Below are 22,091 nucleotides of genomic sequence, written 5' to 3'. Positions count from 1 at the left end.
ACTTCTCATCTTCAGTTACAATCCGATGCAAAAAACCTTTTCTTTGTTGCCTTTGAATCAGCTGCTCGCAAGTGAAAAATCGCCTTTCAACGTCTCTCGGTTTCAGTTCATAAGGTACCCAATTTCCTTGTTTTTGAATAAATCCCATGTCTCTCGATCGTACGGAAACGGCTTGTTGAGTCACTCCCAATGATTCTGCAAGCTCCTCTTGCGTTTGACTCTGATCTTCTTCGAGTAATGCCTCTAATTCTTTGTCCTCGAATTTTTTTGGCTGTTCAGAGCGAGGCTTGTCTTCGACGCTGAAATCTCCATCCTTGAAACGTCGAAACCATTCCCTACATGATGACTGATAAATATCAGTTGGAGCAGCGTCACTATAAACTTCAACAAGCATTCGATGGGCTTCAGCTGCACTTTTCTTCCAATTAAAGCAGAAAATTAAAATCTCTCGCAAATGCTGCTTGGTTAACACAAAATTTGACATTTTGTATAAAAAGCAAGGTTTTTGTATGAAACTCAAAGCGATATAAATTAAATATTATTGGCAGATATCTAACCTCTCTGAAACCGCCAAAATCGGCAGTCACTATGAACCATTCATAACAGCCGGAGCCATCTTTTGAAAACGGATCGAACTAATTTGTACACCCAATACATTGGGTGCATTCAGTACTACAATCGCTCACTGAGCAACTATTCGTGAGTGCTCAATGAGCGGTTTTCATATACTAGATCGTATGCTCACAATCTATATTACGTGTGTGGGGGTCACCTGTCTTATGCACGGACGACCGCCCTGTGGTGCGATTCTGTAACTCGTTATTGGAGTTAACGACAGTTTCGTTATTGTTGCGCAGCTTTTCTACGGTATACAAAAGCTGCGCAACGATAACGAAAGTGTCGTTAACTCCAATAACGAGTTACAGAATCGCGGTACTGGTGCGTGTTCAGGAGTGGATCGTGAGGGTCCTTCATCCCCGTGCGAAAGACAATTATTGTGCAAGGGGTTCGCAATACCGTCTTTATTGAAATTCCCCGCAAGGGGAATGCACGCTTTTACACTACTAACGGCCTACTATCTATGCTAACCGCCGGTCGCGTACGGCGCGACCGGGCTGACCAAGAGCAAGAGGCGCGTGAAATGCAAGCGCACTAACGAGATTCCGCCCGCGGCGGAGAACACAACTTTCCCGCCGGCACCACGCGCTTTTCGGTTATACCGCACGGACCGAAGGGTCACCTGCGCACATGCAAGGTGCACACACAAGAGACGAGCACGTGCACGGCTCGTGATCTGACGCCCGTCAAAACAACAACGATTCGCGATCACGCGACGGCGTACGCGGCCTCGACGGCTCGGCACGCGGCGCGCGCGTGATCGGCTCAACCGGAACCTCGAACGGGTAAAGCAGGGGTTATAAACTCCTATTGGTATCACGGTCCTAGTGTTTGCAGCGCCCTCACTGAGTGACAGGCTCACGAACAAGAACTAAGATGCATGGTGTGAGTGTCGGCCATATTGAAAAAGTACGTATAGAAATGCAAATGAGAGTGAGGAAGTGACTCAAAATAGCGGTAACAAAAGATATAGTGTAATTTTTCTTCAATTAAAATATAAAAAAATAATATAGAAATGCTAAGAGCATGTTGTGTGCTCAACTGTACATCGACAGGTACAATGCCATCACACACTTTCCCAAAAAGCGTAGAAATGCGTGAGAAGTGGATGACAAATTTAACCTTGAAGCCATACAAAAAAACAGAAATCAGTAAATTACGAGTATGTTATAAACATTTCAAAGAAACTGATTATACCGGAAGCCAACTTCGCAGATTAATTCGGGCTGCTGTTCCTCATATGGCAACAGAAATAAGTGAAAAACAAACAAGTAGTGGATATCAAGAACGTGATATGAGACATGAAGAACGTAACATTCAACAAGAAAATATTATAGCCTTACAAGAGAATAATAAAGAATTACAAATAGATATAGATAAGATATCAAAAAAATAAGAAATTGCTACACCATTACAAGAGGATGTGAATATATTGTCACAACAACAACAGGCACAACAAGAAAATATAACACTACTGCAGAAAGACGTAGAAACATTATATCATATGCAAGCACAAATACAAACACAACATCATGATCAATTACAAGAAATAATGAAGGAAGTAGGATCGCTGAAAACACAATTGCATTTAAAATCGCAAACAAGAAGACCAAATCTTGCAGAAGTAACACGGAAAAAAAGTTTGTCTCCAACGGCAAGAAAATTTTATGATAATAATATAAAACTCCAAGCACAGAAGAGACGTACGAAATTAATGATTAAAAGAATAAAGCAACAAAATGCAAATAAAAACGTTACATTAGAAAAAAGAATAGATAAAAGCCAAGAAGATAAGACAACAAAAATCCGACAAAACTTTATAAATATGATGTTGAGAAATAATAATGTTCCACCACAGGTAATATAATCCCTTCCTCATCTTTCACCTTTTAAATTTTCCCCAGCATATACAAATATTCGATAAGATATAATGCCTTTAATAATATTTTTAACTTCAATTGTATATCATTGCATTTTATTATATAATTTGCATCCGTAATATGATTTATTTTTGTACACTAATATAATTATATATATTTATATATATAATTCATATATCACATTAATATTTCAATATAGTATTCTTATATAAACATGTCATAGTTTATATATATATAATTTTATATATATATAAAATTATATATATATATAAAATAAAAAGAAAAAGCTATATAAACATAGGTCCGGAAATAAATCGTTTCCGAATTATAGCCACTTTTATGTTAAAATATCGTAATTTATTTTTCATGATTATTTATCATAATTTGAAACTATTCATTTTTTTTATATTTTCTTGTTTGATCATATGATGCTTCATGATATTTATATTTGTATACATATATTGTACATAGATGCCTTTTAGTATTTATATTTGTATATACTCTGAATAGCGCACAGTACGATAACATTAGACCGTTGAACATGTTATTCCACCTTTAGATACGGATGTTACATTCTTCATTTGATTTCAATATTGTAAGTAAGATTTCTAATTATTCATTTCTTCGATACACTTTTTAACTCTCGTTTTCTCTATTCCTTATTTAAGGAACTATAAAAAATAAATTATGATATTTTAACATAAAAGTGGCTATAACTCGGAAACGATTTATTTCCGGACCTATGTTTATATAGCTTTTTCTTTTTCTTTTTTGGTATCAAATTACCTCCCGAAATACTGCGGGCGAATTACCGGACACTCTGTATATAAAATGCATTGTATATAAGTATAGCAGTTGAGCAATGGAATAAATAATTTATAATATTAGTATAGAATTAATCATGCAATAGTACAGTACATATATATGCTGCTTGTATTATTTCTATAATATTATATATAAACATTTTTATGTAATTTTTATGTTTTGTATACATCCACATATATTCGCATACATACACATACGCAAACACGCACACACATATTGCTTAAAATAAATCTATTGTATTTAATATTTTATAAAATATTTTATTTTATTTTCGACACAGGCAAGACGATATACTGTAGAAGATAAAATGTTTTGTTTGGGCATTTATCGTAGATCCCGTTCCTCCTATAATTTTGTGTCCAAATATTTACTGTTCTTCATATACTACTCTAAATACGCAACTAAATCGCATTTCAATCGATACTGGATATAATAAGATTATTGGAAAATATCTCAAATCAAGTGCAAAGAAAATGGATTTAAAAGATTTATATATTATACTTGCTTGGGATGAAATGGCTATTCAATCAGCACTTACATATGATGTTAAAAGTGACAAAATTATTGGATTTGAAGATTGGGGAATGAGGCGAACAAGAAGATTTGCAGACCATGTTATTGTATTCTATATCAGGTCTTTAGCATCTGGTCATAAAATGCCTGTTGGATATGGTTTTTGTAATAGTGCAACAACGTATATCCAACTTTCGAGATGTGTGAAGGAATGGCTGAAACATCTGTAACAATGTGGTTTTAAGCCGATAGCAACTGTTTGCGACCAAGGAGGGCCAAATATAGCGACAATAAATACATTACTTGAAGAAAGTCGCGCACAATATTTAAGACATAATAGTATGTTTTTTTATTTACATATTATATTTATACCGTTTATTTATTATAATATAATATTGACACAACTATTTTCTTTTTTCAAAAATACTGCAGCTAGATAATATATTTTATGTGGGAGACAATCCTATTGTGCCTTTATATGATTTCGTACATCTTCAAAAAGGTATTCGTAATAACCTTTTAGACAAAGATTTACTTCTTGATAAAGATGCCAAATTTTCAGAACATGAAAGTCAATGTGCTTCTTGGGATGATATCATAGCAGCATATGCAATCGACCAAAAATGCTTTCCACATCGGCGAAAGATGAAAAAATTAACAGATAGTCATATTTTTCCACATTTAATTCCAAAAATGAAAGTAAAGTTTGCGGTACAAGTCATAAGCCATACTGTAGCAAACTTTATGCATATGATACTTACTTTCAATAAAGAAGGTAAAATAATAATTTAATTTATAAAGCAATTAATTTTATTTACTTTAATATAAAAAAAACAATGTGTTATTTATATAGTTTTGTTTTATTATAGGTGTCGTGCAAACAGAATATGGTACCATGCATTTGTTCAAAAATGCCTCCACCACAGCAGAAGCACTATTCTTGTTTGACGACCTATTCGATTCGTTCAATGGAAGTTGTGAGCAAGGATTCAGCAGTATTATCATACCAAATAGCGGCCATTTAAAATTTTGGTCAGAAACATTGCGCAAACTGAAAAAAATGGAATTTGTTGAAAAGAATAGCTACAAACCTTTAAGAAGAAATAAGCCAAAGTGTTTAGTTAACTGGAAACAAACAATTCAAGGTGCACAATGTTTATGGCAAATGCTTCAGAAATGCGGATTTACCAAACTCAATTTAAAATATTTAAATCAAGATCCTGTCGAAAATTTATTTAGTCAAATAAGAAATCATGGACATCAAAATACAAATCCAACACCATATTTATTTGGTATATCATTTAAAGCAATATTAACGTGCTATTTAACGTCGAAGCACTCCATATCAGCAAATTGTGAAAAAGATAAGGAAAGTTTTTTACCGTTAATGGCTTTAATGTGTGCAAAAGAAATTGAAAATCCAGAAGAAGGTGAAAGAAATATAGAATGCGATGAAGCTGCTATTACATTAGATGAAGGAAAATCTGATAACTCACATACTTCGTACATAGACGCAAAAAAGATTATTAATATAATCAGGAAGAAGTGTAAAATTGTATGTGTTGAATGTACTGCAATAATGGAAAACGAAAACACTATACAAATGATGAATCGTGCTATAGAAATAGCTGAACAGATTTGCAGATTTCTGCTATAAGACAAAAATTAAAAATAAACTTTTAACTATATTCAGTCAGATATTTTCCACAGCACGTTTTCACTGTACTGATGTGAACATTTTGCTTAACACTCTTGCACAATATTTTCTAATAGAATGGTGCAACATAATAAATAAAATTATGCGAGGACAAATAAAAGATGACCACAATAAAAGTTACATATATTATGAGGCACGTAGGATGTCATTGAAATATTGCAAGAAAAGTAAGAAAAATATAATTAACAAATAATATTTCCAAACTATTATTATAGCATGTATTAAAATATAATTAAAATATATGTTTTTGTTGCAGGGTCATGAAAAAAATAATTATTACAATTATTTTATTAATAATTTATTATAACTTTCATAATAAAATGATTATTGCATTTAAACAAAACAATATGTAACATTTTCTTTTTTTCTCGTACAGTTCAACATTGCAAATAAATATATTAATGTTTTATAAATACAACGTGTACCATATATGTGCGCGTACACACATTGAAAGGATTTTTCTATCTCACTCACTCGCACAATAAGTTTTAGGTTCTCTCTCACTCACACTCACTCACACTATGCATCTTAGTTCTTGTTCATGAGCCTGTCACTCAGTGAGGGCGCTGCAAACACTAGGACTGTGATACCAATAGGAGTTTATAAGGGGCATAAGGAGTTTGCCTGGGGCAAAGGGCCCGGAGGGGTACACGCGTGGAAACGCACGCGACGAGATGAATGTACAGGAACGCACGCAGAGGGGTGCACGCGTGGACATGCCGCAGATAGGCGCACGCGCGGAAACGCACGCAAGGCGGTGCACACGCGGAAACACACGCAGAGGTGTACACGCGGGAACGCACGCAGATAGGTGCACACGCGGAAACGCACGCAGAGGTGCATACGCGGAAGCGCACGCACGTACCCGAAACTGCACCCGAAAGGCAACGAGATCACTACGGGGCTCGTGAGAAAAGTCGCACTAAAAGGAAGCTACTAGGCCCGCACAGAAGTCACGACTCACACGTGCGAACTTGACACGCGATCGCACAACACACTGAATTCAAAACAGTGCCCTCGGCTGCAGAATCTGCTTACGGCGGCTCGCCTGCTGGTTCTCCGTCGGCGCTGGAGATGGCGGGAGCGGCCCGACCGCCCATGGAGGTAAGAATATATGGAGGGAACGTAATAACAAACCTTGCTTCCTAAGACGTAAGAGGGATTCAATCGCAGTCATCTTGCATAGGAACACATTTTCATTGGTTGATATTGTTATTACGCTCCCTCCATATATTCTTACCTGCACGATTCAAACAGTCTCCTATATAAAAAAAAATATAAAATAATTGACATTTATTAAATTGTACACATTGTTGACAATATTAAATTATAATATTAAAACAATGCCTCAGTGTACAATAAAGCAGTGTAAAAATAAAATACCGCGTTCTCGATTTCAATCGACTGCAAAAAGTGAGGTTACTTATCATTTGTAAGTAATTAATATTATTAAAATATAACATATATATAAGTTCGTACCCTAATAGCACACAATCTCCCAGAAATGTCTTGAGGATATTTTTAGAATGTTGGATGTACTCAGAACGTTGGATGTACTAAGAATGTTGGATGTACATACTCAGAACGTCCTTAGGACATTCTTAGGATATTTGTGCTATTAGGGTATGTATAAATATATGTAAAAATGTATATAATTAGATTATACAATATAATGAAACAAAATTACACTTTTGAACTCCCTATATGTGTACACATTCTTACATAAAATATTTAATAATTTACATGCAATATACTTGTCGGTGACAATTTCATTTTCACAGATTTCCCAAGATAAAAGAAAAGCGTAACGCATGGCTGAATGCACTCATATTAAAAGATGAGGAGGTTCCGAAATATGCAACAGTATGTTCCAAACATTGTTTTAGAAAATCACCTTGATAAATCAGTTTCTTATTATACTATATTAGAAAATGATGCAGTTCCATGTGTTAGTATAATATTCATTATATTTAATAATAAAACTTATTAATAGTTTATATAACCAGTAATATATCATGTTTCTCTGTAGTTGTTTTTAGGTTCACAGAGTGAGTGTACAAACATAAATAATGAATTGTGTCAGCAGCTAACAGCAAGTACAATATATAATTATTTCACTTTATTATTTTTAATTCTGATTATAATATTAATATATAAGTATAATATATGTGGGACATTCTTTTCCAATGTTACACCCATGCTGTCTATTTTTTATTTGATTTCATATATTATATTAATTTTCCAATAAAATAAAAATTAGGTGAGGAAACAGAAGTTCCTACTGTGGATGCGAAAATATCTTCCAGGAAAAGAGTTGCAGAGGAATCACTCACAGGTATGATTACAATCTAAATCTTCTGGGGACATCTTTTGGACATCTGTACTGTTAGAGAATATAAAGGAATAAGTATTTGCACTAAGATATTCTAAATATGCATAATTGCATATATATATATATATATGATTAGAATCTGAATTAGTGGTTTTATCTAACTTATTATAGTATGCTTGTGATTTTTTAATTTTGTGTATTGAATTTTTTACACATTATAAAAAAAACCATGTTTTTCTATATATAGAAAAAATATATTAATAGTATTGTTTATATATAATTATATTAACTTGAATTTATATTATTACAGTTATTGAACCTATAAAAAAGAAAGTTTCTATGGTATCTCGATCGACATCTGTATCTCCGGAGTGGATATTTAATTCACCAACGAAAAGACATTCGTGCAATATGGAAGAACAAAGTTAAACGTTATGAGCAACAGTTAAAAATTTCAAATTTAATGGTAAAACGATCGAGGAAAAGAATTGTTAAATTAAGTAACATAATTGACACATTGCGAAAAAAAAATTTGTTGACTGATGAACAATTGGAGATCCTGGCAGATATTGGTGAGTGCAATCAAGAATTACTGAAACGACAAATGAAAACCCTTAAGAAGCAGCCTATATCCCGACAATATTCTCCTGAATTGCGAACATTTGCTTTATCGTTCCATTTTTATTCACCACTATAATTTTGTTTGACAACAATTTATTAGGAGCGCAAAAAAGTTCTGAGCCCTAGATTTCATACTACTGAAACCACAATTTAAATTGCATTAATTTTCCCGCCCTTTTGCGGTTTTAAAGCAGTGACATTTGGTCTTTCGAAACATCGTGCGATTTGGCGTTTGATGCACATAACCTTAAAATCAGCAGTGTTCACGATGGCAATAACAAAAGAGCATATTCGATTTTCCATCCACTTCGCGTTTCATCTGAAGAAAAATGCTGCTGAGGCCACTGAAATGATCTGTGTTGCATATGGAGAGAACGCTGTAAGTTATGCTACGTGTAAAAGGTGGTATCAAAAATTTCGCCAAGGAGATTTCAATCTTGAAGATGAACCACGTGCTGGACGCCCTCAAAAGATTGAAACGGACAAACTGCAAGCATTGTTGGATATAAACTCTGCACAAACTGAAAAGGAGCTTGCAGAGCAACTTGGCGTTACGCAACAAGCCATTTCCACACGTTTACATGCAATGGGAAAAGTTCAAAAGGAAGGCAGATGGGTTCCACATGCACTGTCCGAAGACAACAAAAATCGACGGCGTGACACGGCACTCACTTTGCTTTCAAGGTTCCGGAAAAATGATTTTCTGCACCAAATCATTACAGGTGATGAAAAGTGGATACTTTATGATAATCCGAAGCGTAAAAAATCATGGGTTGACCCTGGTCAACCTTCGACATCGACGCCAAAGACCAATATCCACGCCAAGAAGGTTTTGCTTTGCATATGGTGGGATTGGAAAGGTGTATTGTATTACGAGCTGTTACAGCCGGGTGAAACAGTAACGGCAGATCGCTATCAGCAATAATTGAGCAATTTGAGCGATGCGTTTGAAGAAAAGAGGCCATTTACTGGCAAAGGACGTCGTAAAGTGATACTGCTTCATGACAATGCCCGACCACATGTTGCGAAAGTGACTCAGGACCATATCTTTGCGTTAGGCTGGGAACTTCTCCCGCACGCGGCGTATAGCCCAGACATGGCGCTTTCCGATTACTACCTATTCCGGTCTCTGCAGCATTTCTTGGCTGATACACATTTTGTGACACTTGAAGAGATACGAAAATGTATTGATGACTTTATCGCCTCGAAGCCGGTGAGCTTCTATCATCAGGGAATTCGCAAGCTGCCCGAAAGATGGCAAAAGGTCATCGATGCAAACGGGGAATATTTCGTTGATTAATATAGTTTTGTTTGTTTTTAAATAAATTTTGAATTTTGCAAAAAAGGGCTCAGAACTTTTTTGCGCTCCTAATAATTCCTGTTTACCACATCCAAAAATACTATCTAATTGGTATTGTTCGGTATCCGCAGAACCAGGATTTATTAACGAAGCTTTCCAATGTATAAAGAATCGTACTGCATCTTGCGAATATCAATTACTTGGTGCTATAATATTTGATGAAATGGCTATTAAGCAACATATTGCATTTGATGGAAAAAAATTTGTTGGATATGTCGATTTTGGTAACAATAACTATACTGATAGATCATCAGTAGCAAAAGAAGCTTTAATATTTATGGTAGTGTGTTATAAGCAATGTTGGAAAATACCTGTTGGTTATTTTTTTATAAATAACACTACATCAGAGCAAAAACAATTTAATTTTGCAATGTTTATCCTTATTACATGATACAAATATGCAAATTATATCAATTACTTGTGATGGTCTTTCATCAAACTTTACTGCAGCTATACAATTAACATATAATAATCCTGTTGAAACTCCTAATACGAAAGAAGAAAGGAAAACCTATGTGCCATTTTTCTCGACGTTTGATTCGAATGCAGAAATGAGTTTCCTTCATTCAAATTCTAAAACAAAGATATCTATTTTTTTCGATCCTTGTCACTTGTTAAAGCTGGTGAGAAACACATTGGAAGATTATAAAGTGTTACTGGATGAGCATAACTGTGAAATTCAATGGAACTACTTTGAAAAGTTACATGAATATCAAGAAGCAGAAGGAATGCATCTTGGGAACAAATTGCGAGGAGCATATATTAACTATATCCGGCAGAAAATGAAAGTGCGTTTGGCCACGCAACTATTTAGCAGATCTGTTGCTGATTCTTTAAAGCTATGTAAATATGAATTACATTTAAGCGAATTCGAAGATTGCGATGCTACGATTAAGTTTATTAATAACTTTAATAATTTATTTGATATTTTTAATTCTCATAGTATTAAAGGTTTTCATTTTAAAAAAGCTTTAAATGAAAACCTTTAATAGCGTTTTTCAGGAATTAACTGAATGCTCAAATTATATAAATGGATTAAAATTGTATAATTCTAAAACTACAACATATCAAAGTGTGCTCACATGTTCTCGAAAAACTGGCTTTATTGGGTTTTTGATTTGTATATATAATTTGAAAAATATGTATGAAGATATATGTGTAAAGCAAAAATTATTATTGTACATACCTACATATAAATTTAACCAAGATCACTTGGAAACCTTCTTTGGTTGCATTAGAGCACACGGTGGGCATAATAATAACTCAACAGTTATTCAGTTTAAATCAGCATTTAAAAAATTATTAATTCACACGGAAATAAAAGATATAAATTCAGGTAATTGTATTTCTTTAGAACATATTTCTATTTTACATATTTCATCACAAAATTCTATTGATGTCATAAATAATTCTACTCCGACATATCGATTACAAGACAATGAATATTGTGACTGGAATAATGTTACGGAAATTTTAGAAAACCATTCTTATATTAGTGATATGCGAATAATCACTGAATTTTCTGAAAGAATAATTGCTTACATTGCAGGATTTGTAGTAAAATATTCATACAATATAATTTCATGCGAAAACTGCTTATCTTCCTTAAAATCTACTAATAACGATAAAAGAATTTTTAGTTTAATAAACATTAAAAATAGGTGTAATTTAATTTTTCCATTTACTGATGTTTATATTGTATGCAAAAAATGTGAAATTATATTAAGATTTACATTAAAAGAAAATGAAAATGTCCAAGGTAAATTATTAATAAATTACTTGACTTCTAAAGTGTTAACATGTTTTGTCAACGATATTTTTTTGGAATTAATTAATCACAGCATTGAACAAAATCCTTTATCTAATCACAGAGTCCATTTGATTAAATGTATATGTGAAAAATATTTTAGTATTAGATTGTTTTACATTGGAAAAAAATGTAAAAAAACAACTCTAAGACAACATTATAATAAAGTCACTCTGTTCTTAGGCTGGTAATACTTATGTTAATATTATGTTATGTATAAACTGTGTATAAATAAAAAATTATATACAAATCAAATTATTATCTTATCATTATCATTATCGATTAGTTCTCGTTTTATATTTAAATAAATTTGAATTGCTAGCTAATGCCGCTTTTCCACTAATAACCAATCAATTAGTGTTCCTATCCAAGATCATTATGGCGACACATAATCCCCCTTACGTCTTAGGAATCACACCCCCCCCATAGTTACCCACCCCTTATCCATAGTTCTCCTATATGCTCCCTCCATATATTCATACCTCCATGCGACCGCCACACGTGTCTTCTATAGTTGACGCTTAACAGTAGAAGAGCCAAAAATTCTCGTATATTTTTTATTCGTTGTTAATTTTTATTTTGTATATTAGGAGAAAATAATGAATGTGGAACATATTATGTTCATGTTTGAAGATGAAAATTATGATGACATATTACAAATAATCGCACATAATTTATTTGAAAATGGTATATTAAGGAATAATAGAGGAGTACACATTCGAAATGAAGATTATTTTGAGGTAACAATTCCTCAATATAATTTAAATGATTTCCATGCACATTTTCGGATGCAACGCGCTACAAGGGAGGTCAGTATTGCAAAAATAATGAGTATGTTCCAAATATATTTTCAACATTTATTTGAAAGTATAAAAGCAAAAATATAATCCTCTATAGTTATTAAAAATCTCTATATATAAGAAATATTTTATAATGTACAAATCATAATAAAATGACTCATATTGAAATATGTTTATTCATAATTTATAGCGGCTTGTCAATATTATTGGACAGTATATGGATAATAGAGAATATTATGTAGTTCCATTAGAGAAACAAGTAGCATTATCTATTTGGATATTAGCCAAAGCAGAATCATTTTTAGCTGTTGGAGATAGATTTAATATGGCTCCTAGTACAGCACACTATTGTTTTAAAAACGTTATAAGAACATTAGCTTTATTATTAGGCACATATATAAAATGGCCAACCAATGAAGCAAATATACAAAATATTATAACTGTAAGTAATACATTTTATTTTTCCGATTAATAAAATACATGTAATCAGGAAAATAATACAACTGTTTAATATCTAGATTGAATGCAAAATATATTTTGAAATTAAATTATTACACATGTAGTTACAATTCAAAATGTTTTCGAGTTAAGATATCTAATAATTTTAAACAATTTTACTTTTTTTTAAACAAAACAGAACATAATACAATACTTCGTACATATTAAAATGAAAGTAAAATTTATTAAAAAAAACATTAAAAATAAGAAAAAACAAATAACATTTAGTTTGTAAATAAACAACTTTTTGTAATATATTGATATGCATTAAGATCACAATTGAGACCACATATATATAAATATGACTGATATTAGAATATCTAAAAAACAATGTAACTTTTTCCTTAAACGAAGCATAGAACATTAATGTATCACTTGATATATATTAAAGTTAAAATTATTTGAACACAAAAAACAACATAAATAATTTCTGTTTTACTATTATAAATAAAATATTAGGTGCGAAACTAAGTTCTCGCTGTTTTTTTGATCAAAATGCAACTTTATTGTGAAAAAATGGTTACAAATGAATCATTCAAAATATTGCCCATCGCTAGCGACAACTTTTTCCCATCTTTCTGGCAGAGCTCGAATACCATCACGGTAGAAGTGTTCGTCTTTTGAGGCTATCCACGAATCAAGCCATTTTGAGATGTCTTCATATGAGCAGAACTGCTGATTAGCCAGACCATCGAACAGAACAAGTAATAATCGGACGGCGCAATATCTGGGGAATATGGCGGGTGGGGTAGGACTTCCCATTTGAGCGTTTCTAAGTAGGTTTTAACGGGTTTGGCAACGTGAGGCCGAGCGTTGTCATGCTGTAGAATCACTTTTTCGTGCCTCTGCTCGTATTGTGGCCGCTTTTCGCGCAGTGCTCGGCTAAATCGCATCAATTGAGTTCGATACCGTTCCCCAGTGATGGTTTCGTTCGGTTTCAACAGCTCATAATAAATAACACCGCCATGGTCCCACCAAATACACAGCAAAACCTTCGCAGCGTGAATATTCGGCCGAGCCGACGACATAGAAGCATGACCGGACAGTCCCCATGATTTTGTTCTCTTTGGGTTGCTGTAATGAATCCATTTTTCATCACCCGTAACGATGCGATGAAGAAAACTCTTCCTTTTTTGCCGCTGGAGCAGTTGTTCACAGGCGAAAAAACGACGCTCAACGTCTCTTGGCTTCAAATCATAAGGAACCCAAGTTCCTTGTTTTTGAATCATTCCCAACGCATGCAATCGCTTGGAAATAGCTTGGCGGGTAACTCCTAATGCTGAAGCAAGCTCTTTTTGCGTTTGGCACGGATCCTCATCGAGCAATGCCTCCAATTCAGCGTCTTCGAAGGTTTTTGGCCTTCCCGCGAACGGTCGTCAACATCGAAATCACCGTCTTTGAAGCGACGGAACCAATCACGGCACGTTGTTTCATTTAGAGCAGCATCTCCGTAAACTTTTTGGAGTTCTCGATGCGCTTCAGCCGCCGTTTTCTTCGAATGAAAGAAGAAAAGCAACACTTCCCGCAAATGACGATTATTTGGCACAAAATAAGACATTTTCATACAACCAAAAGTATATGACGCAAAAACAAAATCACTAATGTGTCAAAGCGGTTTGTTTACCATATGTCTAAGCTTGGTTCATGACGTTTTGGTTGTCACAATCGACAAGCACTTACTACTGGAGCCATCTCTTGAAAAACAGCGAGAACTTAGTTGCGCACCTAATAATATAAATTAACTTTTTTAACTATAAATACACTAATATGTATGGAGATCATATATAACGATCATATATTGTATATAACGCTTCATAGTTTTCAGTTTTCAATCGTTAAAGCAAATGAAACTTTATGGCACTGGAATTTTTCCCTTTATTGGGATTTGTTATTTAATTTTTGTGATATATTTGTTAATATTTTGTTACGTTCTTTTTGCAATTTTATCATTTCTTCTATTGATTTATGTAGTTTTTTACTCTCATTTACTTTCTCTTTTTCCAGATCTAACATTTCTTTTCTAAATGCATCATAATTTCTTTTAACAATGTTAGCTTTTTTCTTGTTTGTTCTGTGAGCAATTGTCTCGTTCTCAGCATTACTGCATAAAGAAATACCTACTGTATTTTCTTTATCCATTAAGTCTACAGATTGAGAATTCGTTAAGTTAAGAGGTGGTAAATCCAACATCTCTGGATTCAAAGTTCCATTTTCTGACGTAACTGTCATGCTGCTCAGTACATGATCCATAGCAACAGCTCTATCATTATAAAAAATATTACAGAATATATTGTAATATTCTTATGAAATTGCACCTCTTCCAGTGCTACTTTTATTATTGTTATCGTGAATTTTCAAATATGTTTTCTTCATATTTCTAAATTTTTTATCTAGAGCTTCGTTACTTATTATGTGACCATGTTTCGCAAATTGGTTTTTAATTTCGGTCCATAATGTTTTCTTCTTAATGCACGGATTACGAAATGTCACTTTCCTTTTTTCATATTCTTGTAAAAGTAATTGTATTGTATTTTGTGTCCATGTAAATGTGTCATCTGAAAAAGAAAAGGTTTGAAAGAAAGGAAGGAATTGTATTGTGTCCGAGCCACAAGGTTTGTGGCGACTTCCGTTGTCCGTGAGCCTTAGGCATCTGATTTTGACAATTGAGCGAGGATTGTCCTGACGACGAGAAAATCGATACGAAGATAACAGAACAGCTGATAGAGAGTCTCTGGCAAGCTGTCATCGAAGACAGACGCGAGAATTCAGAATTATTAAAATAGAGAATTATTCTTGTTTAAAGCGTGAGCGAGTTGTGCTGTAAATATTAAAGCTTCTTAGTCGTTACGCGGATGTTTTCATTTACCCGAGTGCAAGCGCGAGTGCGAGAGTGAGCGCAATAGTATATTAGTTTTACTTACAGTTCTATATTATCTTTGCAGGATTTTCAAAATCGTTCGCCAGGAGTGATTGGTGTCATAGATGGGTGTCATATTCCAATAATGCAACCACAAAATAATGCAGCGGATTATTACAACAGAAAATGTTTTCATAGCATTATTTTACAAGCCGTGTGTGACAACCAAAAACGATTTATAGATGTGCACATATATATTATAGAGATGTACCAGGAAGGGTACACGATGCGCGTGTTTTTCGAAATAGCCCTCTCTTTCAAAATATTACACAGCATAATTTAATTCCGGTAACAAATCATTTAATCGGAGATAGTGCTTATCCATTAAATCAATTTTTAATGGTACCATATAAAGACAATGGTCATTTAACACACGAATAAATACGATATAATACACGGTTAAGTTCTATTTGTTCTACAATAGAAAGAGCTTTTAGCTTATTAAAAGGAAAATTTAGAAAATTAAAATATTTATATGTATTTAGTGTGTATAAATATTTAGAAAAATGTATAACATGGATCTAATTAATTATGCCATTGCATCTGCATGCATTTTGCATAATTTTATCAAAATGGAAGGAGAAGATTATGACAATGACATTGATAATGAAGATATAGAAAATGAAGAAAACAACATTGAAAATTTTGAAATAGAAGATGCAAATGAAATGAGACATTTTCATGAAGTTAATAATGAAAAACGAAATACCATTGTACAAATGTTACAATAAAACAATTGCATACAGCAGCATACATATTAATATTTTATATTAACATTAACATATTAATATTTAATTAACATATTAACATTTTTTATATACGTTAGCATATATGAACATGTTCAAATATCATATGCATAAACTGTATAAAATATTTTGTTTAAATATTATACAAATAAAATGGATTGTAAAAACTGTTATAGTACATGCTTTTATGTTACTTACCACTATTATTCTCTATAACAGATGATGGTTCAAATTCCAATCATGAAACATTATTACGCACATATTGTAATGCAAAATCAGTATCTATAAAAAGAAATACTTTGTATATATAATTTCTTACTTAAATATAATCAATATAATATATAACTTAAATATAACCAATACAATTTATTTTTGCATATAAATTCTATAAAATAGTATTAATTCAATCAAATACTATACTATTTAACTTACCGTTTTGTATTTTTCTATGTATGTCCTCTGTTTCCATAATATTGTATATCAATTAAATATTGTCCTTCCTTAAAAACCATATTTCTAGGATTGTATTAAAATTAATATAATTTTATAATATAATATATATACACACACAGCATACTTAATGATATGTTGAAAAATATTGATATACAAGTAAATTAGATTAAACTTGACAAAAAAGTTGAAGTTATAAAAGAACTTACTTGTAAATATTTTTTATTAAATATTTAATATTTATTTGAAACTTGCGTACTATTTTCCTCTAGAGACATATCACCATATACTATGTAACTAACTGAGCACAATGTGAGCGATAGTGAGCGACATAAAATTACGCTTACAAAAATGGCGACCGCTCAGTGTGAGCAGCTTAATGAGCGTTTGTATTCAGTACATAAATCTCAAAGGGTACTCACTGAGCGCTCAGTGAGCGGTTGTAGTACTAAATGCATCTATTGACTGCGTTCGGAAATCACGATAGGTATTCAATTGCCCCAAAATATTTTCTATGATATATTTTTAGATTTAATATATTAATGATATTTTTCTTTAAAAATTCAATCTGACAAAAGTTCTACTCATCCTGATATGAGCATCCTGGAGTATCTTTAACAGGGTCAGTATATAAGTTTAGTAAATCACTTAAATTCCTAGAGATAATTAGAAACTTATTGCGATAGAACACGTCACAGTCCTCTAAATTTATGTATACCTTAAGAGAACTAAATTTATTTTCGATTGATGTTAGATCCTTTGGTGCACATAAAGCTTCTCTTAACTTCTGTACTTAGTATAGTACTTCTGTACTATATTTCGTTCACATTTGAAGTATGAGGCGAAGGTTATAATAAAAGGGCAACATTGTCACTTTAACTTTAAAATTATGTCCGTTTGTAAATCCCACTTATTAATATCTGCTTTAAATGTTATAATTACATTTGATGGATCATGTGAAAGTATTGTATTAGCATAATCATCAAAAACCATGTGATAACTTTGAAACTCGAACTTGCTCTTACATGTTTTACATTGGTAACAAACTTCGACATTTATGTGTGCGGGTTGTATTTTTGATCCTATCAATATAACTTTCAAATGAGTAGTATGTGGGAAAGTATGGCCCGTCAAAACATTCTCCCTCCATTCGACCCGCCGGCGCCGATGGGCGTGGTTTAGCGGCGCCGGCGGGTCGAGTGGAGGGGAAATGTTTTGACGGGCCATACCTCCCCATAGGCAAAAACTAAGCGACTTTTGAAATAAGCAAATTATGGCCGACATTATTAGAGGAATTGGCGGCAATTCTGGCCCTTGATCAACTACTTAATTTGCATGTTGCATTTGCGGAAAAACTCTGTGGAGTTCTGCTGGATTCGAACCTGGAAACCTCTCTGGCTCTTGAGTCACGCGTCTTACTACTTATGCTACTGCTATACCCTGATGGAAACTAGTTATATAGCCTACATACGGAAAATATCGACGTCACAGGTTTTGGAAAAGCTCTGTAAAAGGTCCTGCTAGATTCGAACCTGGGACCTCTGGGGCTCTTGAGTCACGCGCGTCTTAGCACTACGCTACTACTATAACCCTGATGGAAACTAGTTATATTAGCCTACATACGGAAAGTATCGACGTCACAGGTTTTGGAAAAACTCTGTATAGGCCTTGCTGGATTCGAGCCTGGGACCTCTGGCTCTTGAGTCACGCGTCTTACCACTACGCTACCGCTATACCCTGATGGAAACTAGCTATATTGTCTACATATGGAAAGTATCGACGTCACAAAGTTTCAAAACCGTGTAAGGCCCTCTGCTGGATTCGAACCGGGGACCTCTAGCTCTCGAAGTCAAACCGTCTTTCCACCGTGCTACTGCTGCTCTCTGGTAGAAACAGCCTTTATGACGTAGTCGTATAACGGGGTGAGGCTGTGCGTGTGTGGTCATCCCCACATGTGAGTCTCTGGAAAAATCCTGTAGAGGTCCTTCTCGGATTCGAAGAGTCCGTTGGCTCTTGAGTCAAGTGTCTTATACGCAGCGCTATTGTTATACTCTGATGGAAACTAGCTATATTGTATACTTACGTAGAGTATTGACGTCACGCGTGAAAAATTTCGAAAATTCTAAGTCCTACGGACTCGAATCTCTAGGATCCCTGCTCTTGAGGCGCGCGAGCGTGAGTGCCCATGTTCGTGCAGATAAGGATAATTTCGAAGTTAAAAACTATTGTTGGAAGACGATGTCTACTCGAATATTTTTACCTATGTGTCCCCTTCGCTTTCGAACTCGAAAAATTAAGTTAAGTTGTTAAGGGTTTTGTTACAACGAATTGGAGATCGCAGGGAAGAGAAAAGAGGTGGAGAGAAAGGAATATACAACATTTTTATAAAATAAATTTACATTTTATTTTTGAAGTTACATTCGTAGTTTTGCAAACACTCGTAGCATTCTGCGTTCGTTACAATTCCGTGTATAATTTCATTTAAATGAATCGTGGTTAATTCACGGAATACAATATTAAAATACGTGTCTAAAAATTCTAAATTTTTTATTTGACGCCGTACGTTTTCCTCGATTTCTCGATATTTATCAGCGAGCGTCTGTTTCACGAAATCTTCGTTTACGCCTTTCTTCGCAAGATTAAGTTCTATTTCGGATATTAAAATACATTTACAATTACTCACAAGGGCTGCAACCGCTTGTAAGTGTTCGTATCTAGCATCGATACATTTCGCGACAGTTTCCAGACTATCAAAAGATGTCTTCTGCATTACAATATTCTCCGTGTATAGCTTACGCTTCTTCAACGGCGGCTGCTTCAGATGTGTAGAGTCCTCCGATGCCTTCTTCGCAGACCCGCTTTCGTCCACCATTTTCCCTCGCTGGCTCACCATTATAGCCCGTGCACCGTACGCTGAGATAAAGCTGATGGCGATATTGTTAATGATGATAGGGGCTGGCATATTCTTATTTTCCCCGCACAAATAAGAATTTGCAGAGGGTATAATGTCTTTAAATTTCTCCCACGTATTCAAATCAAGGAGAATTCCTGAAGACGTGTTTCCCATTATCCTGATCGATGGCTCAAATGTTCCCACGTCGTACATGGTACGCAACCCAACTTGCATCCTCTTAGTGTCCGAATTGTTGAGAGCGTAAGTCGTACATAGAAGCATGTTACGCTCGTTTCTCACTTCTGTAGAGAGGCTGTTCGACGTCTTCTTAAGATCGGCGTTCACGTTAGCGGCGGACATTTTTCTTTGCAAGAACTTGTAAATAACTTGTAAAGAACTTGTAAATAACGAGAACTAGCTATGCTGCGAGTAGAAGCAACGAAGCTTGAATGCTTCACCAGTCTCAGCACCGTATGCCGTTCCCCGTAGAGAAAAGAAAAAGTAGTGGGGATGGTGATGCACAGATGTAAAAGGTCTACAACTACTTATCTTTTTCAAAATGATATATACAAAAGATGTATCATTCACGTTTATTTAGGATTTAGGTGATAAGTTTCTGTATCGATAACATACAGTTTCTGAAAGCGTTTCTCTAAGGATTAGATTTACTTCGTTTACATTTACGAACGTGAGAATAATTTTTCGAAAAGATCTATAGATCGCATTCAAATAATATGTACAAAAGATATAGCTTTTATATTTATTTAGAATGGAGAGATAGACTACTATATCAATACCATTCTGTTTCTCAAAGCATTTTTCTGGGAAATGAATGTACTTGGTTCCTTTTATGTATATGAGGATTATTTTTCGAAAAAGTCCTAGAGCTGTTTATCTTGTTTAAAATATATACAAAAGTTGTGTCGTTTTTTATATTTTCTTAGAATAGAAAGATAAACCTCTAACGATAGCACTCAGTTTCTGAAAGCGCTTCTCCAGGGCGATTAGATATATCTTGTTATATTAGTTTATTGTTATGTTAGATTAGATATACCGCTACGCGCGTGGGAAAATTTTCCGTTAAGATTACACTAAAAGAAACGTTTGGGCTTTACTAAAAGGAGATTATTACCGATAATTTTTCCATCTTTACTTTTCGAAGATACGGTTTGGGGAAAATTTTAAAAGCGGAGAAAATAGAATAGAGGAAAAGCTGACGAAGGCATCGTCTTTCGCCTTTTCGTTCACTTCCTCCGCAACAGCAGTCGCGTATTGTGGCACGTGTTTAAGTAATATCGAAGAAAGTGTTGAGAAGATGTCGTCGCTCATTGAAACCGTTCGCGCCTGTATTATCGTGACATCGACTATAAATCCCCTCATCAAACGCGAAAAGTATTTGCGCGAACTCGTGGCTAATAACGATGAGTGTAATTATTTAACGTTTTATAGTTTCGCGGCCTCATGCAGTAGTACTCTGTTGGGAATGCTATTTGCATGTGGGCATTTTAAAAGTGATCAGCGACTTTGTGAAATTGCTGTGGATATTGTGGAAGCTCGAAGATTGTTCGGAGAAAATGAACCGGACATCGGTAACCACGTCCGTGACATGTCCTTACTTCATCGTAAGTCTTTTATTATTCATTCCTAAAGTAACATAAGAAATAATTTTATATTGTTGTGGGTTTTCCCATTAACTTTTATCTTTTCTCTCGTTCAGTCTTTCTCAATGTTTCTCTCGAAAGCGAAGAGCGTCGAAAGAGCTTTTCCCTGAACAGGAGGCAGTTTCATCGCCCGCATTACGACATTCCAACAACGAAGAAGAAGTAGAAGAAACGTTGAGGAATGACACTGCCCACACTTCATCAGTAGTCTCTAATTACACAACCTGTGAGGAGATGCATGATATTGAGGAAGCATCGGCTGGAGAGACACACCATAGCCGTCTCCATGCCAAGCCTTTCGACATACGTTTCTTGCTCGAAAACTATAACGTAGGTAGGGTGATATTGAACTTGTAATTCATTTCTACGCGTCATGCATAAAATTTAAGAAAATTAAAAATTAAATTTTTACAGTGCAACAGGGTGGAGGGTACGAACAGTCAGATTTCCATG

General features: G+C 34.2%; 1 protein-coding gene across 1 annotated transcript; it reads left to right on the top strand.

The window, feature by feature from the left end:
- Nucleotides 1-1,711: 1,711 nt before the first annotated feature.
- Nucleotides 1,712-5,819, top strand: LOC105189351 (uncharacterized). Its single transcript, XM_025301320.1, has 6 exons — nt 1,712-1,928; nt 2,016-2,242; nt 4,269-4,338; nt 4,399-4,611; nt 4,706-5,720; nt 5,810-5,819. The coding sequence occupies exons 1-5, from the start codon at nt 1,712-1,714 to the stop codon at nt 5,491-5,493; spliced, it is 1,515 nt and encodes a 504-aa protein (XP_025157105.1). The 3' UTR covers nt 5,494-5,720; nt 5,810-5,819.
- The last annotated feature ends 16,272 nt before the right edge of the window (nt 5,820-22,091 follow it).

Source organism: Harpegnathos saltator, unplaced genomic scaffold, assembly GCF_003227715.2.
Source record: "Harpegnathos saltator strain DR-91 unplaced genomic scaffold, Hsal_v8.6 scaffold41, whole genome shotgun sequence".
Lineage (NCBI taxonomy): Eukaryota > Metazoa > Arthropoda > Insecta > Hymenoptera > Formicidae > Harpegnathos > Harpegnathos saltator.
This window is presented reverse-complemented; position numbering and strand designations above follow the sequence as displayed.